Genomic DNA, 17,697 nt, shown 5'->3' on the forward strand with positions numbered 1-17,697 from the left:
GAGGTAGTACAACATCTTAGGTCCCAAACAGTCTGATTTCAGAAGCTACCATAGCACTGAGTCTACCTTAATAGATCTAAAAACTAACATCATGGGGTCTTTGGATAAGGGAAAATCCTCTCTCCTGATGCTTGTGGACCTTACAGAGACTTTTAACGTGGTTGATCACGCTGCTCTAATCTCCAGGAAACTGCCTCTTTCTCCAAGGAAGCTGCCAGCTGGGTCTTGCCATTCCTCTCTGATCCGATGGCCAGAGTGTATATTGAGGGACTGCAGAAGGCTTTATACTCCCCTGTGGGGTACCACAGGGCTCTTGTATGTTGCCAACATTGTTTAACATCTTCTCTCTGCCCCTGTTTGAGATGCTGGATTCAGAAGGAATAACATACGCACATTATGCGGATGACACTCAGTGTCTCTTCTCCCTCACCAGCAACCACGCAGCAGATACCCCCTATGATCTCATTTATAGATGGATGATGTTCTACGGGCTGGCCTTGGACAACGCAATAAATGAGATTATGGTTTTAGGCACTAGCCAAAAGCTGCATAGGCTAGACCCTGCGTCCCAGTCCTTTAAGGTGGCAGACAGTACTTTAAAATCCTTATAAAAAGTCAAGACCTTGGGTATCATCCTGGATCCGGAACTAAGCATGAAAGCCCATGTTGGCCATCTAGTCTCTTGCTTCTCATATTACCCAAGGCTTCTAGCATTAATTCATCCCTTCCTTTGCGAGAACAGCTGTGCCACAGTGGCTCGTGCCATTATTGGTTCACGCTTGGACTACTGTTCTAGCCTTCTGCAAGGGCTTAGGCAGGTCGAACTGAATTGTCCTCAGGTGGTCCAGAATAATGCTGTACGCGTTGTCTGCCACATGCATAAAACAGACCACATCTCGTTGGCAAGAAAAGCACTTCACTGCTTGCCTATAAGGAAAATAATTTCATTTTGCACTTTATGACTAACGCATGCCTGTCTTTATGGTAAGAGTCCAATCTATCTCTCCTCACTACTGAGCTTGCCACCAGCTAGACGGGTGTTGAGATCCAATGATTCCAGTCTTTTGCTAACCCCTAAAGCCAAACTCTCCCTGGTTCTGGAAGGGTGTTTTCCACTGGCTGCTCCTCGACAAAGGAATGCCTTACCGTTGGACCTAAGGTCTTGTGCTCCTTTAGGGATGTTTAAATGTCAACTATAAAAAGTCTGTTTTAATGAATCTTGCCTACTCCCGAATTCAAACTGATCCCCTACCTGATCTCCTGTGTCTGATTCTTGCTTTTGTTATATGGTGTTCATCTGTCCACAATGCTATGCCCATGGGCCCTTGTGCCAGGTCATTATGATTAAAAATAAATAAAATTAATAAATGGAACAGAGTATCTTTAATTGAAGAATGTTAGGAATCGTATGCAAATCCTGCAAGGGGTAGTAAGTGCATACCATCCTTTTTCGTGTGCTGTAATATAGCACCATAGATACTGGCCAATAGTTTGATTAGCCCTTTCGCTTTGGCCATCACTCCGAGGATGGTATGCTGATGATAATTTTAATTTAGCTCCCAATTCTTTGCGCACGGCTCTTCAAAATGCTGACACGGATTGAGCACCTTGATCCGTGATAGTACTTGGAATTCCATGTATTCAGATGATTTGTTGGAGGAAACACAGAGCTAACTTTGGAGCTGAAAGGACGTCTTTTAAGGTAATACAATGAGCAATTTTTGTAAAGGAATCTATTACTGTCAGAATAACTGAGTAACCCTTGTCATTGGAGACATCTGTTATAAAAACCACAGAGAACAGATGCCACAGTTTTTCTGCAATAGGCAATTGATGTAATAACTCCATGGGATTGTGTGATATGCTTGGCATGTGTAAAATCTCCACAGCCTTGAATGTAATCATTTGAATCTTCTTTCATGGTTTCCCAACAATCGTATTGTTGTAAATTCTCTACGGATTTACGAACTCCGAAGGATCCCGCTGCAGAGAGATCATGACACCACTTCAGTAACATTTGTTGACTTTTCTCGGTAGATAACCACAGCTATTGGTTATGAACAACAGTCCTTGTGCCTTATAACAAGTTGGGTGGTATTCTGGCAATAAATCTGCTGGAATACCGCCCAATGGAGTTACCATTACCACCACTTGGTCCGGCAGATTTACTGCTGGATTACAAATGGTGGTGCAGTGTTATCCCCATTAATTTGGAGTCCATAAGACTCCATCGGTGATTTTGGCAGAATTACCACAGCTGTAATTTCGCCAGTTTTGCAGGTATTTCAGCGAAAGGTGGGAGGATTTACCTCTAGCATGCTGCTGGAGGTAAATCGGCCATTACAGTGCTAAACTTGTAGTCATTCTGTTGTAAAAAGAATGTTCACATTTGTCGGGAGTATGTTTTTCTCAAGACAACTTCATGAGTAAAAAGATGAGGAAATGCAGCAGCAATGGTCTTCTCTGAGGGCAAAAGAGGAATTCCTGGTGCTTCATTGTCCTCATCCTTGCAGGCAGAGGAAAGAGCATCCACTTTGGTTTTTTGATTACCTGGTTTAAAGGTGACAAAATCAAATCGCAAAAAAAAATGAATCCACCAATTCTGTCCTTGATTCATTGATTGAGCGGTTTTCTGAAAACCAAGGCTTCTTTGATAGGTATACACAATGATGGTATGTTTTGGAGGTCCATCCAATTAAGGAGCACCTCTTTAATAGCCAGGATCTCTTTCTCGAATATGCTCTAGTTTTTCTCAGCAGATGACAAAGTTCGAGAATAATTAGCTATTTTTGTATTTTTTTGTATTTTATTATTTAAAGCACAGACCTAGCTTGAGGGCAGCGGAGCGATATACAGAGTGTGGGTAGCCAGAATTCGGACTGTCATCTTTTAATAGTAGCACAGAAGTATAAGGTCTGTGCGTCGTTATTTGTGTCCATTGGAATTAGTCCTTGGTCAGGTGTTGTTGCAAAAGCCATGTTTTGAGAGAATTGCAAAATTGGAGAATTGTGGGGCATTCTGAGCCAACACCGGGATGTGACTATGGATTTTTATCATCATTTTGTAGGAGGAGAGCTCCCACGGCATGATTTGATGCATCTGTCTCGACGTAAAATGGGAAATCAGGGTCAGGCAACCGCAGTACAGGAACTAGATGAATAACCTTTTTAAAGTTGAAAATGCCCTTTCAGTATCAGAGGTCCATTCAAAAGGTATCTCTTTCTTCAATAGCCTGTTAGGGCTAACACAATTCAAGAGTAATCAGAGTAATCAGGAATTAATCTTCTATAGAAATGAGCAAATCCCAAGAATCTTTATAACTCCTTAACAGACACTTCAACAGGCCATTCCAAAACAGCAGATGTCTTTCGTGGATCCATTTTAATGCTGCATGGTGTGAGTACAGAACTCAAATAGGAAATATGTTTTTATTGGAACTCACATTTAGATATTTCCAAGTAAAAAATGATGTTTGTGTCATCGTAGGACTTCCTGGACATGTACTACATGTTGTTCATAGGAAGGAGAGAAGATTAAAATCTCATCTAGTAGGTGATATTGTTTACGGTGATCGGTCAAAAAACCGAAAAAAATATCGAATTACAAAAATCTCGAAAAAAAAAATCTCGAATTATTTATTTATTTATTTATATGTATTTGTGGGTTCAGGTAAGTATAAAAAAAGGGTAAAATAAAAAAAAATGAAAAAGGGGGTTGGGGGGGAACCCCCCATTTCGAAATAAAAACGTATTAAAAAAAAATTCGAGATTTTTTTTTCTCGAGATTTTCAATTCAATATTTTTTTTTTCGAGATTTTTTTATTTGGTTTTTTGACTATAAACCATTGTTTACAGCCAACAAATCATACAAAATGTAATTTATGATGTATTGGAAAACAGCAAGGGCATTACATACCCCAAAGGGCATTACCAAATATTCAAAGTGCCCGAAAGTTCACCGGACAGCTTTTATGCACTCTTCTCCGTCAGCAATACAAATAAGATTGTAGACTCCTTTTTAAAATAAGTTTGCCTGTAAATTTGACTGTCTTGAACTTGGTCTAGCAGCACTTGAATTAGTGGTTAAGGATAATGATTCTTTAACGTGATGGAATCAAGCTGTCTGTAATTCACACAAGGCCTTAGCTTAGTGTCCTCCTTCTTTTGAATGAAGATGTAGGCCACTGCATGAGATGTGGAATGACGTGGAATGGCAGATAAAGCCTTTATCACGGTTGTCATTGATGTACTGTTTAAGGATGAAATTCTCTTTCACCGAAAGAGTATAGGTTCTCCCATAAGGTGTCTTGACATTGGGAAGCAATTTGATTCAACAGTCATATTCGCTAAATGGGGGTAGTCTGTTAGCCTCTTTGGGATCAAAGACCTCTGCATACTGTTGGTATTCTTTAGGTTTTTGAATATGTGTTACTAAAGCTCTTTGTGGGAAGACTTGGGGGGCTGTAGAGGTTTACAGAGACTGAGCTTGTGACTTTGTAGGTTTACATGATCCCATTGCAAAGTGAGTTTTTGAAATTATCGAATCAAAGAGAGGACTGTGGTATTTCAACCACGGAATACCCAATATAACTTGAAAACAAGGAGACGCTATTGCATCAATGATTAAATAGTCTTGGTGGTGCAAAGTGGAGATCATAAGAAAGGACTCTAACTAAATAGGTCCAGATATGAGCGGAGCCCCCTCCATAAACATGATATAGGTTGTATTCTGTTTTAGATATAGGAGGTATGGTTTTCTGGGAGTGTAAGGGTTTCGGAGAAGGATGCTAACATAAGGGTGGCTTTTTGGTTGGCAAAGACTTTTATTGAACAAGAAATTAAACCCTTGCTATTTCTATCTTCTAAGCGTGGTTTCCCTGCCTCAAACTAATACTAAAAGGGTCTGTCAGACTATAAGTGGAAATTAATCTTCGCTGTTCTGTATCATAACCTACTTCTATCCCTCACACTACAACTAAAGAATAAGTCAACAGAAAGTACATTGTCCAGGAGAATGACTCACCTCTCCTGGTGTTCGGGTAGTATTCCAAGCAATGTTCTATAGCAAAAGGATGCAAGGTTCTTTGGAAAAAGGATACCAGGGCGAAGGATTCCCTTCCCCTAGCTTGTGGTTCCAATAAACCTGTGTACCAGGCACTTCCGGAACCACGAGAATGACTCCCTTCTCCTGGCTTGTGATTCCCATACTCCAATATAGTTCTTGCAAAAGCTAGAAGGAATGACTCCTTTGCCCTTGTGTCTCTTGATCAAAAAGGCTCTCAGTTTCTTCAACTTTCAGGCCTAGGAGAATGACTCCCTTCTCCTGGTAATGGTTCACACACTATGGGCCTCATCAGAAGTTGAGCGGTATCCCGGCAGTATAACCACTGGGATACCGCCTGGGCTATTAGCGTTACCGCCACCCGGTCCGGCGCTATTAGCACCAGATCAAGGGCTGGGTGGTAATGGGTATTCCCCATTCCCCATTGGGGCATTTACTGCGCAATTAGTGCGTGCTAATATCGCTGCGCTAATTGCGTTAAAGAATGGGCGTCAAGTTGGTGCATTTACCCCGAGCTTAGAGCTGGGGGTAAATGCTGCAGACTTGTGATTGGGAGGACCATTAAATGTGGCAGTAATAGCGTTACTGCCGCATTTAAGGGCTACCGCCCAACTTGTGATGAGGCCCTATAATATGGTTCACATCAAAGCTAGAGAGAATGAATGCCTTCCTCTGGCATCTCTTGATCAAGAAGGCTTTTAATGTCTTCAATGTTCAGAACAAGTAGAGTTACTCCCTTCTTCTGATATTGGCAAAGTCCCACACTCTAATATAGTTCACATCAAAGCCAGGAGGAATTACCCCCTTCCCCTGGCATCTCTTGGTCAAGAGGGCTTTCAATTCCTTCAACTATCAGAACCAGGAGAATGGCTCCCTTCTCTTGGTATTGGCAAAGTCCCAAATCCTTCTCGAGGCTTCAGGGATCTTCTCCCTGCCACTGCAACAAGGATGCTTTTCTCAGATGCTTAGTATGCTAATGTCAAGGTCCCAGAGTCTTCTCTGGTGGTCAGTGGGCTTGTTGCTGACACTGTGACGTGAAGATTCTCATTGGCTACTTGATTCACTTGGATTAGGTTCCAAGGCCCTTCTCTGTTGGTCAGTGGGCCTGTTGCTGCCACTGCAATGAGGAAGTTCTCCTCTAATGCTTGATGTGCTTGTCCTGGGGTCCCAGACCCTTCTCTGGTGGTTATTGGTCTTATTGTTGCCACTATGACAAGGAAGTTCTCCTTGGATGTTCAATGTGCCCTTCCTTAAGGGCTACCAGAGACCCTCTCGAGCCCACCTCGCTTCTAGCCCTATCTCCCCTACGGGTCTCTCATCCCTCCCGTTACCTTCTTTAGGTCTACGGTACGACACCAGGGCTTTGTGGGACTGAGGTGCGTCTCTCCGGCTCTTCGGGCTTCTCCACTTGGCTTCTGCAACACTGAAGCATCTCCATGCTCTACCGGTCTGCTCGGCTCTCTCTTCCTGTTTCGTGTTCGGGTCTGCTAAGGGGACTATTGGGTATTGACCACACCTCCCTAGCCTCTTGGAAAAGGGCTCCCCCTTGAGGAGAAGTGCGATACTTTGTGAATTTTCACAGGAGCAACAGATATATCAATAACATTTCCAGTGGCACCACTGTCAATCAGGGCTAGAACACCTTCCCATTTCTGTCGTTCAAACAATAAATCTGCCAAGATGAACAAATGGGAGGAGTGGCGAGGCATAAGGCATATGCTAAATGGGGAATACTTTGGAAAACACTTGTTCCCAGATTCCTTACTGAGCACTGTGAGAAACCTGAAGGTGTCTCCTAAGCTAGTCGTCAGGGATCTGTCATCCCGGTGGCCAGGACACGGCCATCGCTATTGGATCCAGTTCCTGGGGGTGAACCAGTGAGGGAGGATCACCTAGATGGGTAGTCCTTGGGGAGTGGGACACCGACGGGTGAGACGCAATATCCCCCTTCTTCTTTTGACACTGTTTCCCCATCCTACCACGTAGGACATTCCAAAGCGCTGCCCCCCCACCATTTCCAACACAAACACTTTCGCACAACCGACTACACCAGAGCTGTTTACCTGACATGTCCCAATACAAGGATCAGGTAAAGCCAGGCAACTGACGAGAACCACACACACCTGACGGACCTTTCCCTTCCCCACAGGGATAAAAGGTGGAGCATGCGAGCACAGGACGAGCAAGGCAGACTGCATGATGAGACATCTATCCAGACCCTGCAGTTCAAGAGGAGGAGAAAGGCGGCAAATATCGAAAGGCTGATGAGGAGAGACACAACCTTGCCCTTTTTTTATAAAACCCTGGGAAACCTTCACAGACAGAATCGTAAGACCTAGAACAATAGCCCAAGTGTGCTGCAAAAAAAGCCGACGGTACACGGAGCGTGTCTACACTGATAGGCAGGAGCTAGGGAGGCTCCCACTACTGTGGTACCAGCCTCGACTCAAGATACGAGGAATAGCCAAGCGGTTCATCACAGCCTGTGAGTTGAAGGGAGAACCAGTAAGAACTGGGCTGTGGTGAATGAAAGTCGCAAAGTGGCAAAGTTATTGTTATTGTTATTTTGCATTTATATAGCGCCTTATATACCATTGGTATGGTCTGAAGGCGCTGGTAGGTTGAACGCCCTTGGGAACCGAAGTTCGGGTCAGTGGAGAGATTAGAGAGAGTCCAAAGGTGCGTGTGCACACCGGTATGTGTGCAGCTGGTGCGGAATTCATGTGGTAGCTGCTTCTTAGCGGTAGGTGTGGTGGTTGAGAGATCAGGGGTATGTGTTTGGTCTGGCTGGAATTATCCAGACCGAATGTGGCGGCGTTAGGCCTGAGGAGAAACGCCTGGCTGGGGGTGTGAGAGCAGCCATGTTTACTTAGAGTGATGGGGGGTGAGCGGCAGATGTTGATATGAGAACAGTTATACCGAATGGTGTCATAGTATCTCTGTGTTCTAGTTGAATGGTGGTGTAAGGAGAGAGTAAGCGTGGGGTGTGATATGCAGTATGATCTTTCAAAGGTTCCTTGCATTCCAAAACAAAATATGCACGTCACGCAATTCTGAGCGGTCAGGTCCGTTCTATGTGTTTTGTTTCTCACCCGCTCTATGCACTATTCACCCATACACTCATTTGTTCCATGCGTTCATCCGCTCCACACGCTTGTTCACTCCACACACTTGTTCGCTCTCCACACACTCGTTCACTCTCCACACGTTCGTTCGCTCTCCACACGTTCGTTCGCTCTCCTCACACTCGTTCGCTCTCCACACACTCGTTCGCTCTCCACACACTCGTTCGCTCTCCATACAATCGTTTGCTCTCCGCACCCTCGTTCGCTCTCCACACCCTCGTTCGCTCTCCACGCACTCGTTCACTCTCCACACCCTCGTTCGCTCTCCACACCCTCATTCGCTCTCCACACACTCGTTCGCTACTCGGCCGCTCTCGGCATGCTCGGCCGCTCTCCGCACACTCGGCCGCTCTCCGCACACTCGGCCGCTCTCCGCACACCCGGCCGCTCTCCGCACACTCAGCCGCTCTCCGCACACAGCTGCTCTCCACACTCGGCAGCTCCCCACACTCGGCCGCTCCCACGCTCAGCCACTCCCCACGCTCCTTCGCTCTCCACGCTCCTCCGCTCTCCACGGTCCTCCGCTCTCCACGGTCCTCTGCTCTCCACGGTCCTCTGTTCTGGACGCTCTTCAGCTCTCCACGCTCATCCCCTCTCTACACTCAACCTCTCTCTACACTAAACCTCTCTCTACACTCATGTGCTCTCCACATTCATCCGTCTTCCACATTCATTTGCTCTTCATATTCGTCCGCTCTTTACGCTCAACCAACCTCCACACTCATCTGCGCTCCACATTCGTCCGCCAGCAGTGCTCCTCCTCCACGCTCATCCACACTCATCTATATTCATTCGGTCTCCTATTCAGCTCTCTCATCCTCCGCACTCATCCGCCCTACTCATTCATCTGTTCTCGACACTCATCTGCTCTCGACACTCATCTGCTCTCGACACTCATCCGCTCTCTACACTCTTCCGCTTTCTACACTCATCCGCTCTCGACACTCATCCGTTCCCCCACTCAGTCGCTCCCCCACTTAGTCGCTCCCCCACCGCTCTGCACACTCAACTGCTCTCCCCACTCAGTCGCTCTCCCTACTCAGTCGCTCCCCCCACTCAGTCGCTCCCCCCACTCAGTCGTTCCCCCCATTCAGTCGCTCTCATGCTTCTCTGCTCTCCACGCGCCTCCGCTCTCTACGCTCCTCCACTCTGCACGGTCCTCCGCTTTGCACGCTCTTCCGTTCTCCACGTGCCTCCGCTCTCTGCACACAACCGCTCTCCACAGTCGACTGCTCTCTACACTCAACTGCTCTCCACACTCTTCCGTCCTCCACATTCATTTGCTCTTCATATTCATCCGCTCTCCACACTCAACCATCCTCCACACTCATCCGCCAATAGCATTCATTCTCCAACACTCATCCACACTCATCCGCTCTCTACACTCAGTCGCTCCCCCCACTCAGTCGCTCCCCCCATTCAGTCGCTCCCCCCACTCAGTCGCTCCCATGCTTCTCCGCTCTCTACGCGCCTCCGCTCTCCACGCTCTTCCACTCTCAACGCTCTTCATGCTCTTCCGCTCTGCACGCTCTTCCGCTCTGCACGCTCTTCCGCTGTCAACACTCGACCGCTCCCTACATTCAACTGCTCTCCACACTCTTCCGTTCTCCACATTCACTTGCTCTTCATATTCATCCGCTCTCCACACTCAACTGTCCTCCACATTCATCCGCCAACAGCATTCATCCTCCACACTCATCCACACTCATCTATACTCATTCGTTCTCCCCACTCGTCCGCTCACGCCCTCCACACTCTTCCGCTCTCTACGCTCGTCCGGTCTCCACGTTCATCCGCTCTCCACGCTTTCTACATTCCCAGTGATTTATTCCTATTATCCACTTCACTGTTTTAGATCTACATTACTCGTTTTAGTTCTGTTTGTCATTGTAGGTTACAGTCTGGTTAGTTTAGCTGTACTTTATTTATTTATTTATTTATTTATTTATTTATTTATTTTTGGGGGGGTTTTGGTGGTTTGCTGGGTCGGTGTTATTGTGATGATTGATGTTGCTGGTTTGGAACCGGTTGGTTTTAGGGAAAGAGCCAGGTTTTTAGTAGTTTGCGGAATGCCGTTAAGTCCTCAGGCGGATGTGGGGAGGGAGCGAGTTCCATAGGGTTGGGGCCAGGACTGAGAATGATGCTCTGCCTAACCTGACTGAGTTTGTCTTAGGAATTACTAGGAGGCCGGCTGAGCTTGATCTAAGGGTGCGAGTGGGGTGATAAGGTATTAACTTTTCTTGAAGATATTGCGGTCCAGTTTTATGTAGTGCTCGATGGATTAGGCATAAGGTTTTGAAGGCCACCCTACGGGCTACTGGAAGCCAGTGCAGTGTCTTGAGGGCTGGGGATACGTGGTCTCTTGGACCGAGCGCAAGTAGCACTTTGGCCGCTGCATTTTGTGCTCTTTGGAGTTTATTCAGTTGGTAGGCATGAATTCCGAGGTATAGGGGGTTTCCGTAGTCCAGTCTTGATATGACGATTGATTGGACCGCGGAAACTCTGTTGGGAAATGAGAGATATGGAAAGATGCGCCTAAGGTTTTTGAGGTGTTAGTGGCAGGACTTTGAGACATTGTTGACTTGGCGCGCGAATGTTAGGTCGGAGTCAAGGGTGCATCCAAGATTTTTCACTGTGTTGGAGGGTGTCGGTGAGTTGCCCATGGCGGGTGGCCAGGGTAGTGGGTGCGGAAGAAGATCGGAGTTGCTGCAAACCATGATTTCTGTTTTGGATGGGTTTAACAAGAGGTGGCTTTGGGTCATCCAGCATTCTATGTTAAGGAGGCAGGATGCCAGATCAGGTCGGGAGTTGGGTTTCCCGTTCAAGATTTTTAGAATTAGTTAAGTGTCGTCGGCGTAATTGTAACACAGGATGTTGTGTGAACGAATTATTGGTGGGAGGGTGATCAGGTAGAGATTGAACAGGAGGGCGGATAGACATGCACCTTGTGGGACTCCTGTGTCGACTGGTTGGGCTTGGGAGGTAAAGTGAGAGAAGTTCAAAGAACTGTAAGACTGTAAACGGGAGACCAGCTGAAAAATGGGACCAGCTCCACATGGGTGCTGCTCCGAGAACTCTGGTCGATCCCCGTCTGAGTGAAACTACAGATTCCAGAAGGCTGTAGGAGAGCTGCCAACATAGGTCAAAGTGGTCATACAGGAGGTCAAGCAAAATCCACGTAGAGTCGGAAGCCTTTAACCTAAGAACTGGTAAGGGAAGTAAATCCTGCTTTGTGGGAAAGCAAGGGAAGTGAATCCCATAAACATTGAAAACAAGTGCGAAGTTGGCGAGAGTGATGCTGATGAAGAGGGGGCAAAAATATAAAGTCCCAAGAAACAGTGTGTTGACAAGAGTGAACCAGGCCGAGGGATGTCCAGTGGAGCTGTTTAAAAAGACATTAGGATTTGTGAAGCAACAAGTATTTCAAGGCAAGAGGAAGCAAAGCGCCCCCTTGTCATTTGGGATCCGAGCCCGGCCGAGGGAGATCCAGGGGTGGAAAGCTGTCACCTGAAATATACGTAAAGCAGAACTTTATGTTTGTTTGTTGGATACAGCAGGCCTCGAAGGCAAGAGACTTTTTTTAATGCAAAAAGACTACTATGGAAGAACCAGCTAGCTGGAACAGAACTATCGGCTCGTGCTGAGAAAGCTTGAGCGTGTGCTGTACCAGCAGGAACAGAACTATCGGCTCGTGCTGAGAAAGCTCGAGCGTGTGCTGTACCAGCTGGAACAGAACTATCGGCTCGTGCTGAGAAAGCTCGAGCGTGTGCTGTGCTCCAAAGTCCCACCTTGTCCCGTGCTAAAAACGTGGGGAAGGAAGACCTCAGGGCAATCACATCCTGACTTATTTGAACACTGTTTCCTTTATTTCGATACCCTATCCCACACACTTTCTCTAATTAGTTGTAAGGAATTGTCAATATGTATTTTTTTAGTATAGGCCCTTTTATTTTGACACAACGCCACTAGGAATGCCTTATTTTTCATTTGATGATCACTTGTGTCTGTCTTTACTGCTGCCACCATGAGTTCCATGCAGCACGTGCAATAGCATTCTGCTGACTGGAGGGACGTTTTGGGCAGTTTCTCACTAAGTGGCCTGCCTCTGCAGAGTAGAAACAGAGACTAAGGGCCTGATTTACAAAAAAACATTTCAATGGGACTTTGCCATGTTAAAACATTTTTGTGAATCAGGCCCCAAGTCTCTTTCTCCTCGGTTGTAGCTGGCGCTCGGTGCTACCCAACTGCATTGTTTCTGATTCACTGGAGGACACAGGCTCCTTATCAACCTGGGAACGGATCTCCGGAATTCCCAACATCTTCTCTTCCTCTTTCTTTCACTAATCCTTCGATCCATACATGCTGCTAGGATACCCGGTGGTGCCACTGCTGGACAGAGTGCATCCTTAAGCTTCTCCTTCACTACTTTACAAGAAATAGGGAGTTGAGCATCTTCTGGTGAATTCATTGGAGTCACTAATCCTCTGAAATGAGATAGGCCTGTCAATAGATCTCGACTCCCTGGCCCCATGTCTAGTACCTCATTACATGGAGATTGTACAGTGCATTGCCTGTCAAACATTGTGTGGGGGGGATTTGTGATTGTACCCCAATGCATGGCAGTGTTGCAGGGGTTAGGATAGGTCTCGATTCTGAGCGTGTAGATACTCCGGAACTCATTCACGTTCCCCAGGGGTTACTGGGAAGGGAAGGTTCCCTGAAATGCGGACATGGATTGCAATACTACGGATGTAGGTGAAAAAACTGAAGCCAAAAAGATCGAGGCTTGATACAGCGGAGCTGAAAGCTTTGCATGGGGAAAACGTTGAGCACATTAAAATGACACTTGTCCCCCGCTTTCCATGTAATGTACGTGGGGGACACCCCTGCAACCCCAGCTACCCTTGTTCGGCATTTTGGGATACCCAGTTTTCAACCATGCCGAACGTGCACTAAACGCGCATTCCGCATTTTTCTCCCCTGCATTTTCGGGCAACACCGAATCATGCAGCATTCTCCAGATGAGAAGTGCCTGCCTCCGCCTGCCACTCCTGCACTGCAGAGAACCGTTCCGTTAGTATTGCCCCCAGGACTGAGGAAAGTGTACAGGTTCTTGCAATCTGTCAGCTATGGTGTTGAGGACGAGATAAACCTCTCGGGAGAAACAGATGCTCCAAACAAAGGAAATGTATTTATTTATTTATTTATTTGAAAGTCTTCAAGCCCCACACGCCCATAGGCCTCACGGCACAACGATATCACAAGCTGATAGTAACAACTCTGTGAGTGGGTTCCCCCAAGGCGGGAGTGCTACAAGAGGCACCCTAAAAACTGCAATAGCGGGACCAGGAGCTGCACCAAGGAGCAGACTGAAACATAAGATTGCATGTATAGAAGGATATCTGAACAAGAAATGGGAAGGTAAAACGAGATTCCTCTGTAGGTTTTGACCCCTGGCATGAGGGATGGAAGTAACAGGTCCTTGGAGAGAGTGGTGTGGGTGATATGTTGGAAATTGAGCAATTAACAGCCAATGGGCAGTACAAGCCTAATGACCTAATAACGAGACTAAGAAAGACTAACCTCAACCATCTAGTCGTCAGCACTTGCAATGTAAGGCCGCTGCAAGAACAAAGTGATGCGACTTCTGCTTCCTTTAACATTGGACATGCTTGGTCCTCCGGCGACGGTAACGCAGTGTGCGACCAGCAGATTAGAGGAAAACGCATCTCTGCGAAGAAGAAAGGACCTACTGTAATTCCTGCCGCGCACCACAACAGGACGTCTTCCTGTCTCCAGCCTTCGGTTTGGTCGGGAACCCAATCTCCATGGGGCCTAATGAGTTTGTAAGAAGGGGCTTGCCATGTAGTAGGAGGGTCAGAGACACAGACTGTATGCAGGGGTAGTCCTCATCGGCCTAATATCACCAGAGCCTCAGGGATGGTACTATAGACACAACACCAGAGCCTAAGGAAAGTATTATAGATGCTCACCTTAGCTGAGGAATGGTACTATTACAGAGACATCACCCGAGTGGGGATAGTACTATAGCCATATCATCAGTGCCTAGGGGTGGTACTATAGAGACATTACCAAAGGCTAGCGACGGTGCTTTAGGGATAGCAGTATAGCCCCATCACCAGACCATGGCCTGGTAGTATAAACACATCCCCTAGCCTAGGGGTGGGACTTTATACACATCACCAGATCCTAGCGACAGTACTATAAACACATCCCCTAGCCTAGGGATGGGACTTTATACATATCACCAGATCCTAGCGACAGTACTATAAACACATCCCCTAGCCTAGGGATGGGACTTTATACACATCACCAGATCCTAGCGACAGTACTATAAACACATCCCCTAGCCTAGGGATGGACTTTATACACATCAGATCCTAGCGACAGTACTATAAACACATTCCCCTAGCCTAGGGATGGGACTTTATACACATCAGATCCTAGCGACAGTACTATAGACACATCCCCTAGCCTAGGGATGGGACTTTATACACATCACCAAATCCTAGCGACAGTACTATAAACACATCCCCTAGCCTAAGGATGGGACTTTATACACATCAGATCCTAGCAACAGTACTATAAACACATCCCCTAGCCTAGGGATGGGACTTTATACATATCACCAGATCCTAGCGACAGTACTATAAACACATCCCCTAGCCTAGGGATGGGACTTTATACACATCAGATCCTAGCGACAGTACTATAAACACATCCCCTAGCCTAGGGATGGGACTTTATACACATCAGATCCTAGCGACAGTACTATAGACACATCCCCTAGCCTAGGGATGGGACTTTATACACATCAGATCCTAGCGACAGTACTATAAACACATCCCCTAGCCTAGGGATGGGACTTTATACACATCAGATCCTAGCGACAGTACTATAGACACATCCCCTAGCCTAGGGATGGGACTTTATACACATCACCAAATCCTAGCGACAGTACTATAAACACATCCCCTAGCCTAGGGATGGGACTTTATACACATCACCAGATCCTAGCGACAGTACTATAAACACATCCCCTAGCCTAGGGATGGACTTTATACACATCAGATCCTAGCGACAGTACTATAAACACATTCCCCTAGCCTAGGGATGGGACTTTATACACATCAGATCCTAGCGACAGTACTATAGACACATCCCCTAGCCTAGGGATGGGACTTTATACACATCACCAAATCCTAGCGACAGTACTATAAACACATCCCCTAGCCTAAGGATGGGACTTTATACACATCAGATCCTAGCAACAGTACTATAAACACATCCCCTAGCCTAGGGATGGGACTTTATACATATCACCAGATCCTAGCGACAGTACTATAAACACATCCCCTAGCCTAGGGATGGGACTTTATACACATCAGATCCTAGCGACAGTACTATAAACACATCCCCTAGCCTAGGGATGGGACTTTATACACATCAGATCCTAGCGACAGTACTATAGACACATCCCCTAGCCTAGGGATGGGACTTTATACACATCAGATCCTAGCGACAGTACTATAAACACATCCCCTAGCCTAGGGATGGGACTTTATACACATCAGATCCTAGCGACAGTACTATAGACACATCCCCTAGCCTAGGGATGGGACTTTATACACATCACCAAATCCTAGCGACAGTACTATAAACACATCCCCTAGCCTAGGGATGGGACTTTATACACATCAGATCCTAGCGACAGTACTATAAACACATCCCCTAGCCTAGGGATGGGACTTTATACACATCAGATCCTAGCGACAGTACTATAAACACATCCCCTAGCCTAAGGATGGGACTTTATACACATCAGATCCTAGCAACAGTACTATAAACACATCCCCTAGCCTAGGGATGGGACTTTATACACATCAGATCCTAGCGACAGTACTATAGACACATCCCCTAGCCTAGGGATGGGACTTTATACACATCACCAAATCCTAGCGACAGTACTATAAACACATCCCCTAGCCTAGGGATGGGACTTTATACACATCACCAGATCCTAGCGACAGTACTATAAACACATCCCCTAGCCTAGGGATGGGACTTTATACATATCACCAGATCCTAGCGACAGTACTATAAACACATCCCCTAGCCTAGGGATGGGACTTTATACACATCAGATCCTAGCGACAGTACTATAAACACATTCCCCTAGCCTAGGGATGGGACTTTATACACATCAGATCCTAGCGACAGTACTATAGACACATCCCCTAGCCTAGGGATGGGACTTTATACACATCACCAGATCCTAGCGACAGTACTATAAACACATCCCCTAGCCTAGGGATGGGACTTTATACATATCACCAGATCCTAGCGACAGTACTATAAACACATCCCCTAGCCTAGGGATGGGACTTTATACACATCAGATCCTAGCGACAGTACTATAAACACATTCCCCTAGCCTAGGGATGGGACTTTATACACATCAGATCCTAGCGACAGTACTATAGACACATCCCCTAGCCTAGGGATGGGACTTTATACACATCACCAAATCCTAGCGACAGTACTATAAACACATCCCCTAGCCTAAGGATGGGACTTTATACACATCAGATCCTAGCAACAGTACTATAAACACATCCCCTAGCCTAGGGATGGGACTTTATACACATCAGATCCTAGCGACAGTACTATAGACACATCCCCTAGCCTAGGGATGGGACTTTATACACATCACCAAATCCTAGCGACAGTACTATAAACACATCCCCTAGCCTAGGGATGGGACTTTATACACATCAGATCCTAGCGACAGTACTATAGACACATCCTCTAGCCTAGGGATGGGACTTTATACACATCACCAGATCCTAGCGACAGTACTATAAACACATCCCCAAGCCTAGGGATGGGACTTTATACACATCACCAAATCCTAGCGACAGTACTATAGACACATCCGCTAGCCTAGGGATGGGACTTTATACGCATCATCAGATCTTAGCGACAGTACTATAGCCACATCACTAGCCTAGGGACGGTACTATAGACACAACACCAGACCTTAGCAATGAGTGTAGTGGAGATCTCGAGGGAATAGTATGCTGCACCATACTATATTGCTTCACACACCCAGGCAATTTAGGACCATACACTCTTGACCATACCCACATCACAATGACAGGGCACCCAATTGTGTGGCTATCGCTGGCATTTTTGTGGCTGTTTGTGGTTGTCATGTCATTGCAAATACCTACTTCCTTTTTTTCATCTGAATAATGTCGCTCTTTACTCTCCACAGGCTGTGCCACTACAGTGCTGGTAACCGGTGCAGGAATCGGTGAAATGGTTCTCCAGATGTTGGTGGGCTCTGTAAGTACCGGCAGATCAGACAGTACCGTAGTATCAACATCACACCTGTTCCAACCTCCATCCACTGCTTGGAATGTGTATGTAATTAGGAACTAGGATCCAGTAATGGGAGTCAGTTATTTTCAGTTATAATGACCAAATG

At 46.4% G+C, this 17,697-nt stretch overlaps 1 protein-coding gene and 1 long non-coding RNA gene across 2 annotated transcripts in view; one reads left to right on the forward strand and one right to left on the reverse strand.

Moving 5' to 3' along the window:
• Positions 1-17,697, reverse strand: part of LOC138520815 (uncharacterized) — a 348,850-nt gene that overhangs the window by 320,223 nt on the left and 10,930 nt on the right. The gene's annotated exons all lie outside the window — the stretch shown is intronic.
• The window catches only part of MFSD4A (major facilitator superfamily domain containing 4A), a 339,210-nt gene that overhangs the window by 286,255 nt on the left and 35,258 nt on the right, over positions 1-17,697 (forward strand). The window contains exon 8 of the mRNA XM_069633153.1: positions 17,485-17,555. Within this exon, the coding sequence (XP_069489254.1) occupies positions 17,485-17,555 (71 nt within the window). The remainder of the gene's footprint in view (positions 1-17,484; positions 17,556-17,697) is intronic.

Source organism: Ambystoma mexicanum, chromosome 13, assembly GCF_040938575.1.
Source record: "Ambystoma mexicanum isolate Mex_15411 chromosome 13, UKY_AmexF1_1, whole genome shotgun sequence".
NCBI lineage: Eukaryota > Metazoa > Chordata > Amphibia > Caudata > Ambystomatidae > Ambystoma > Ambystoma mexicanum.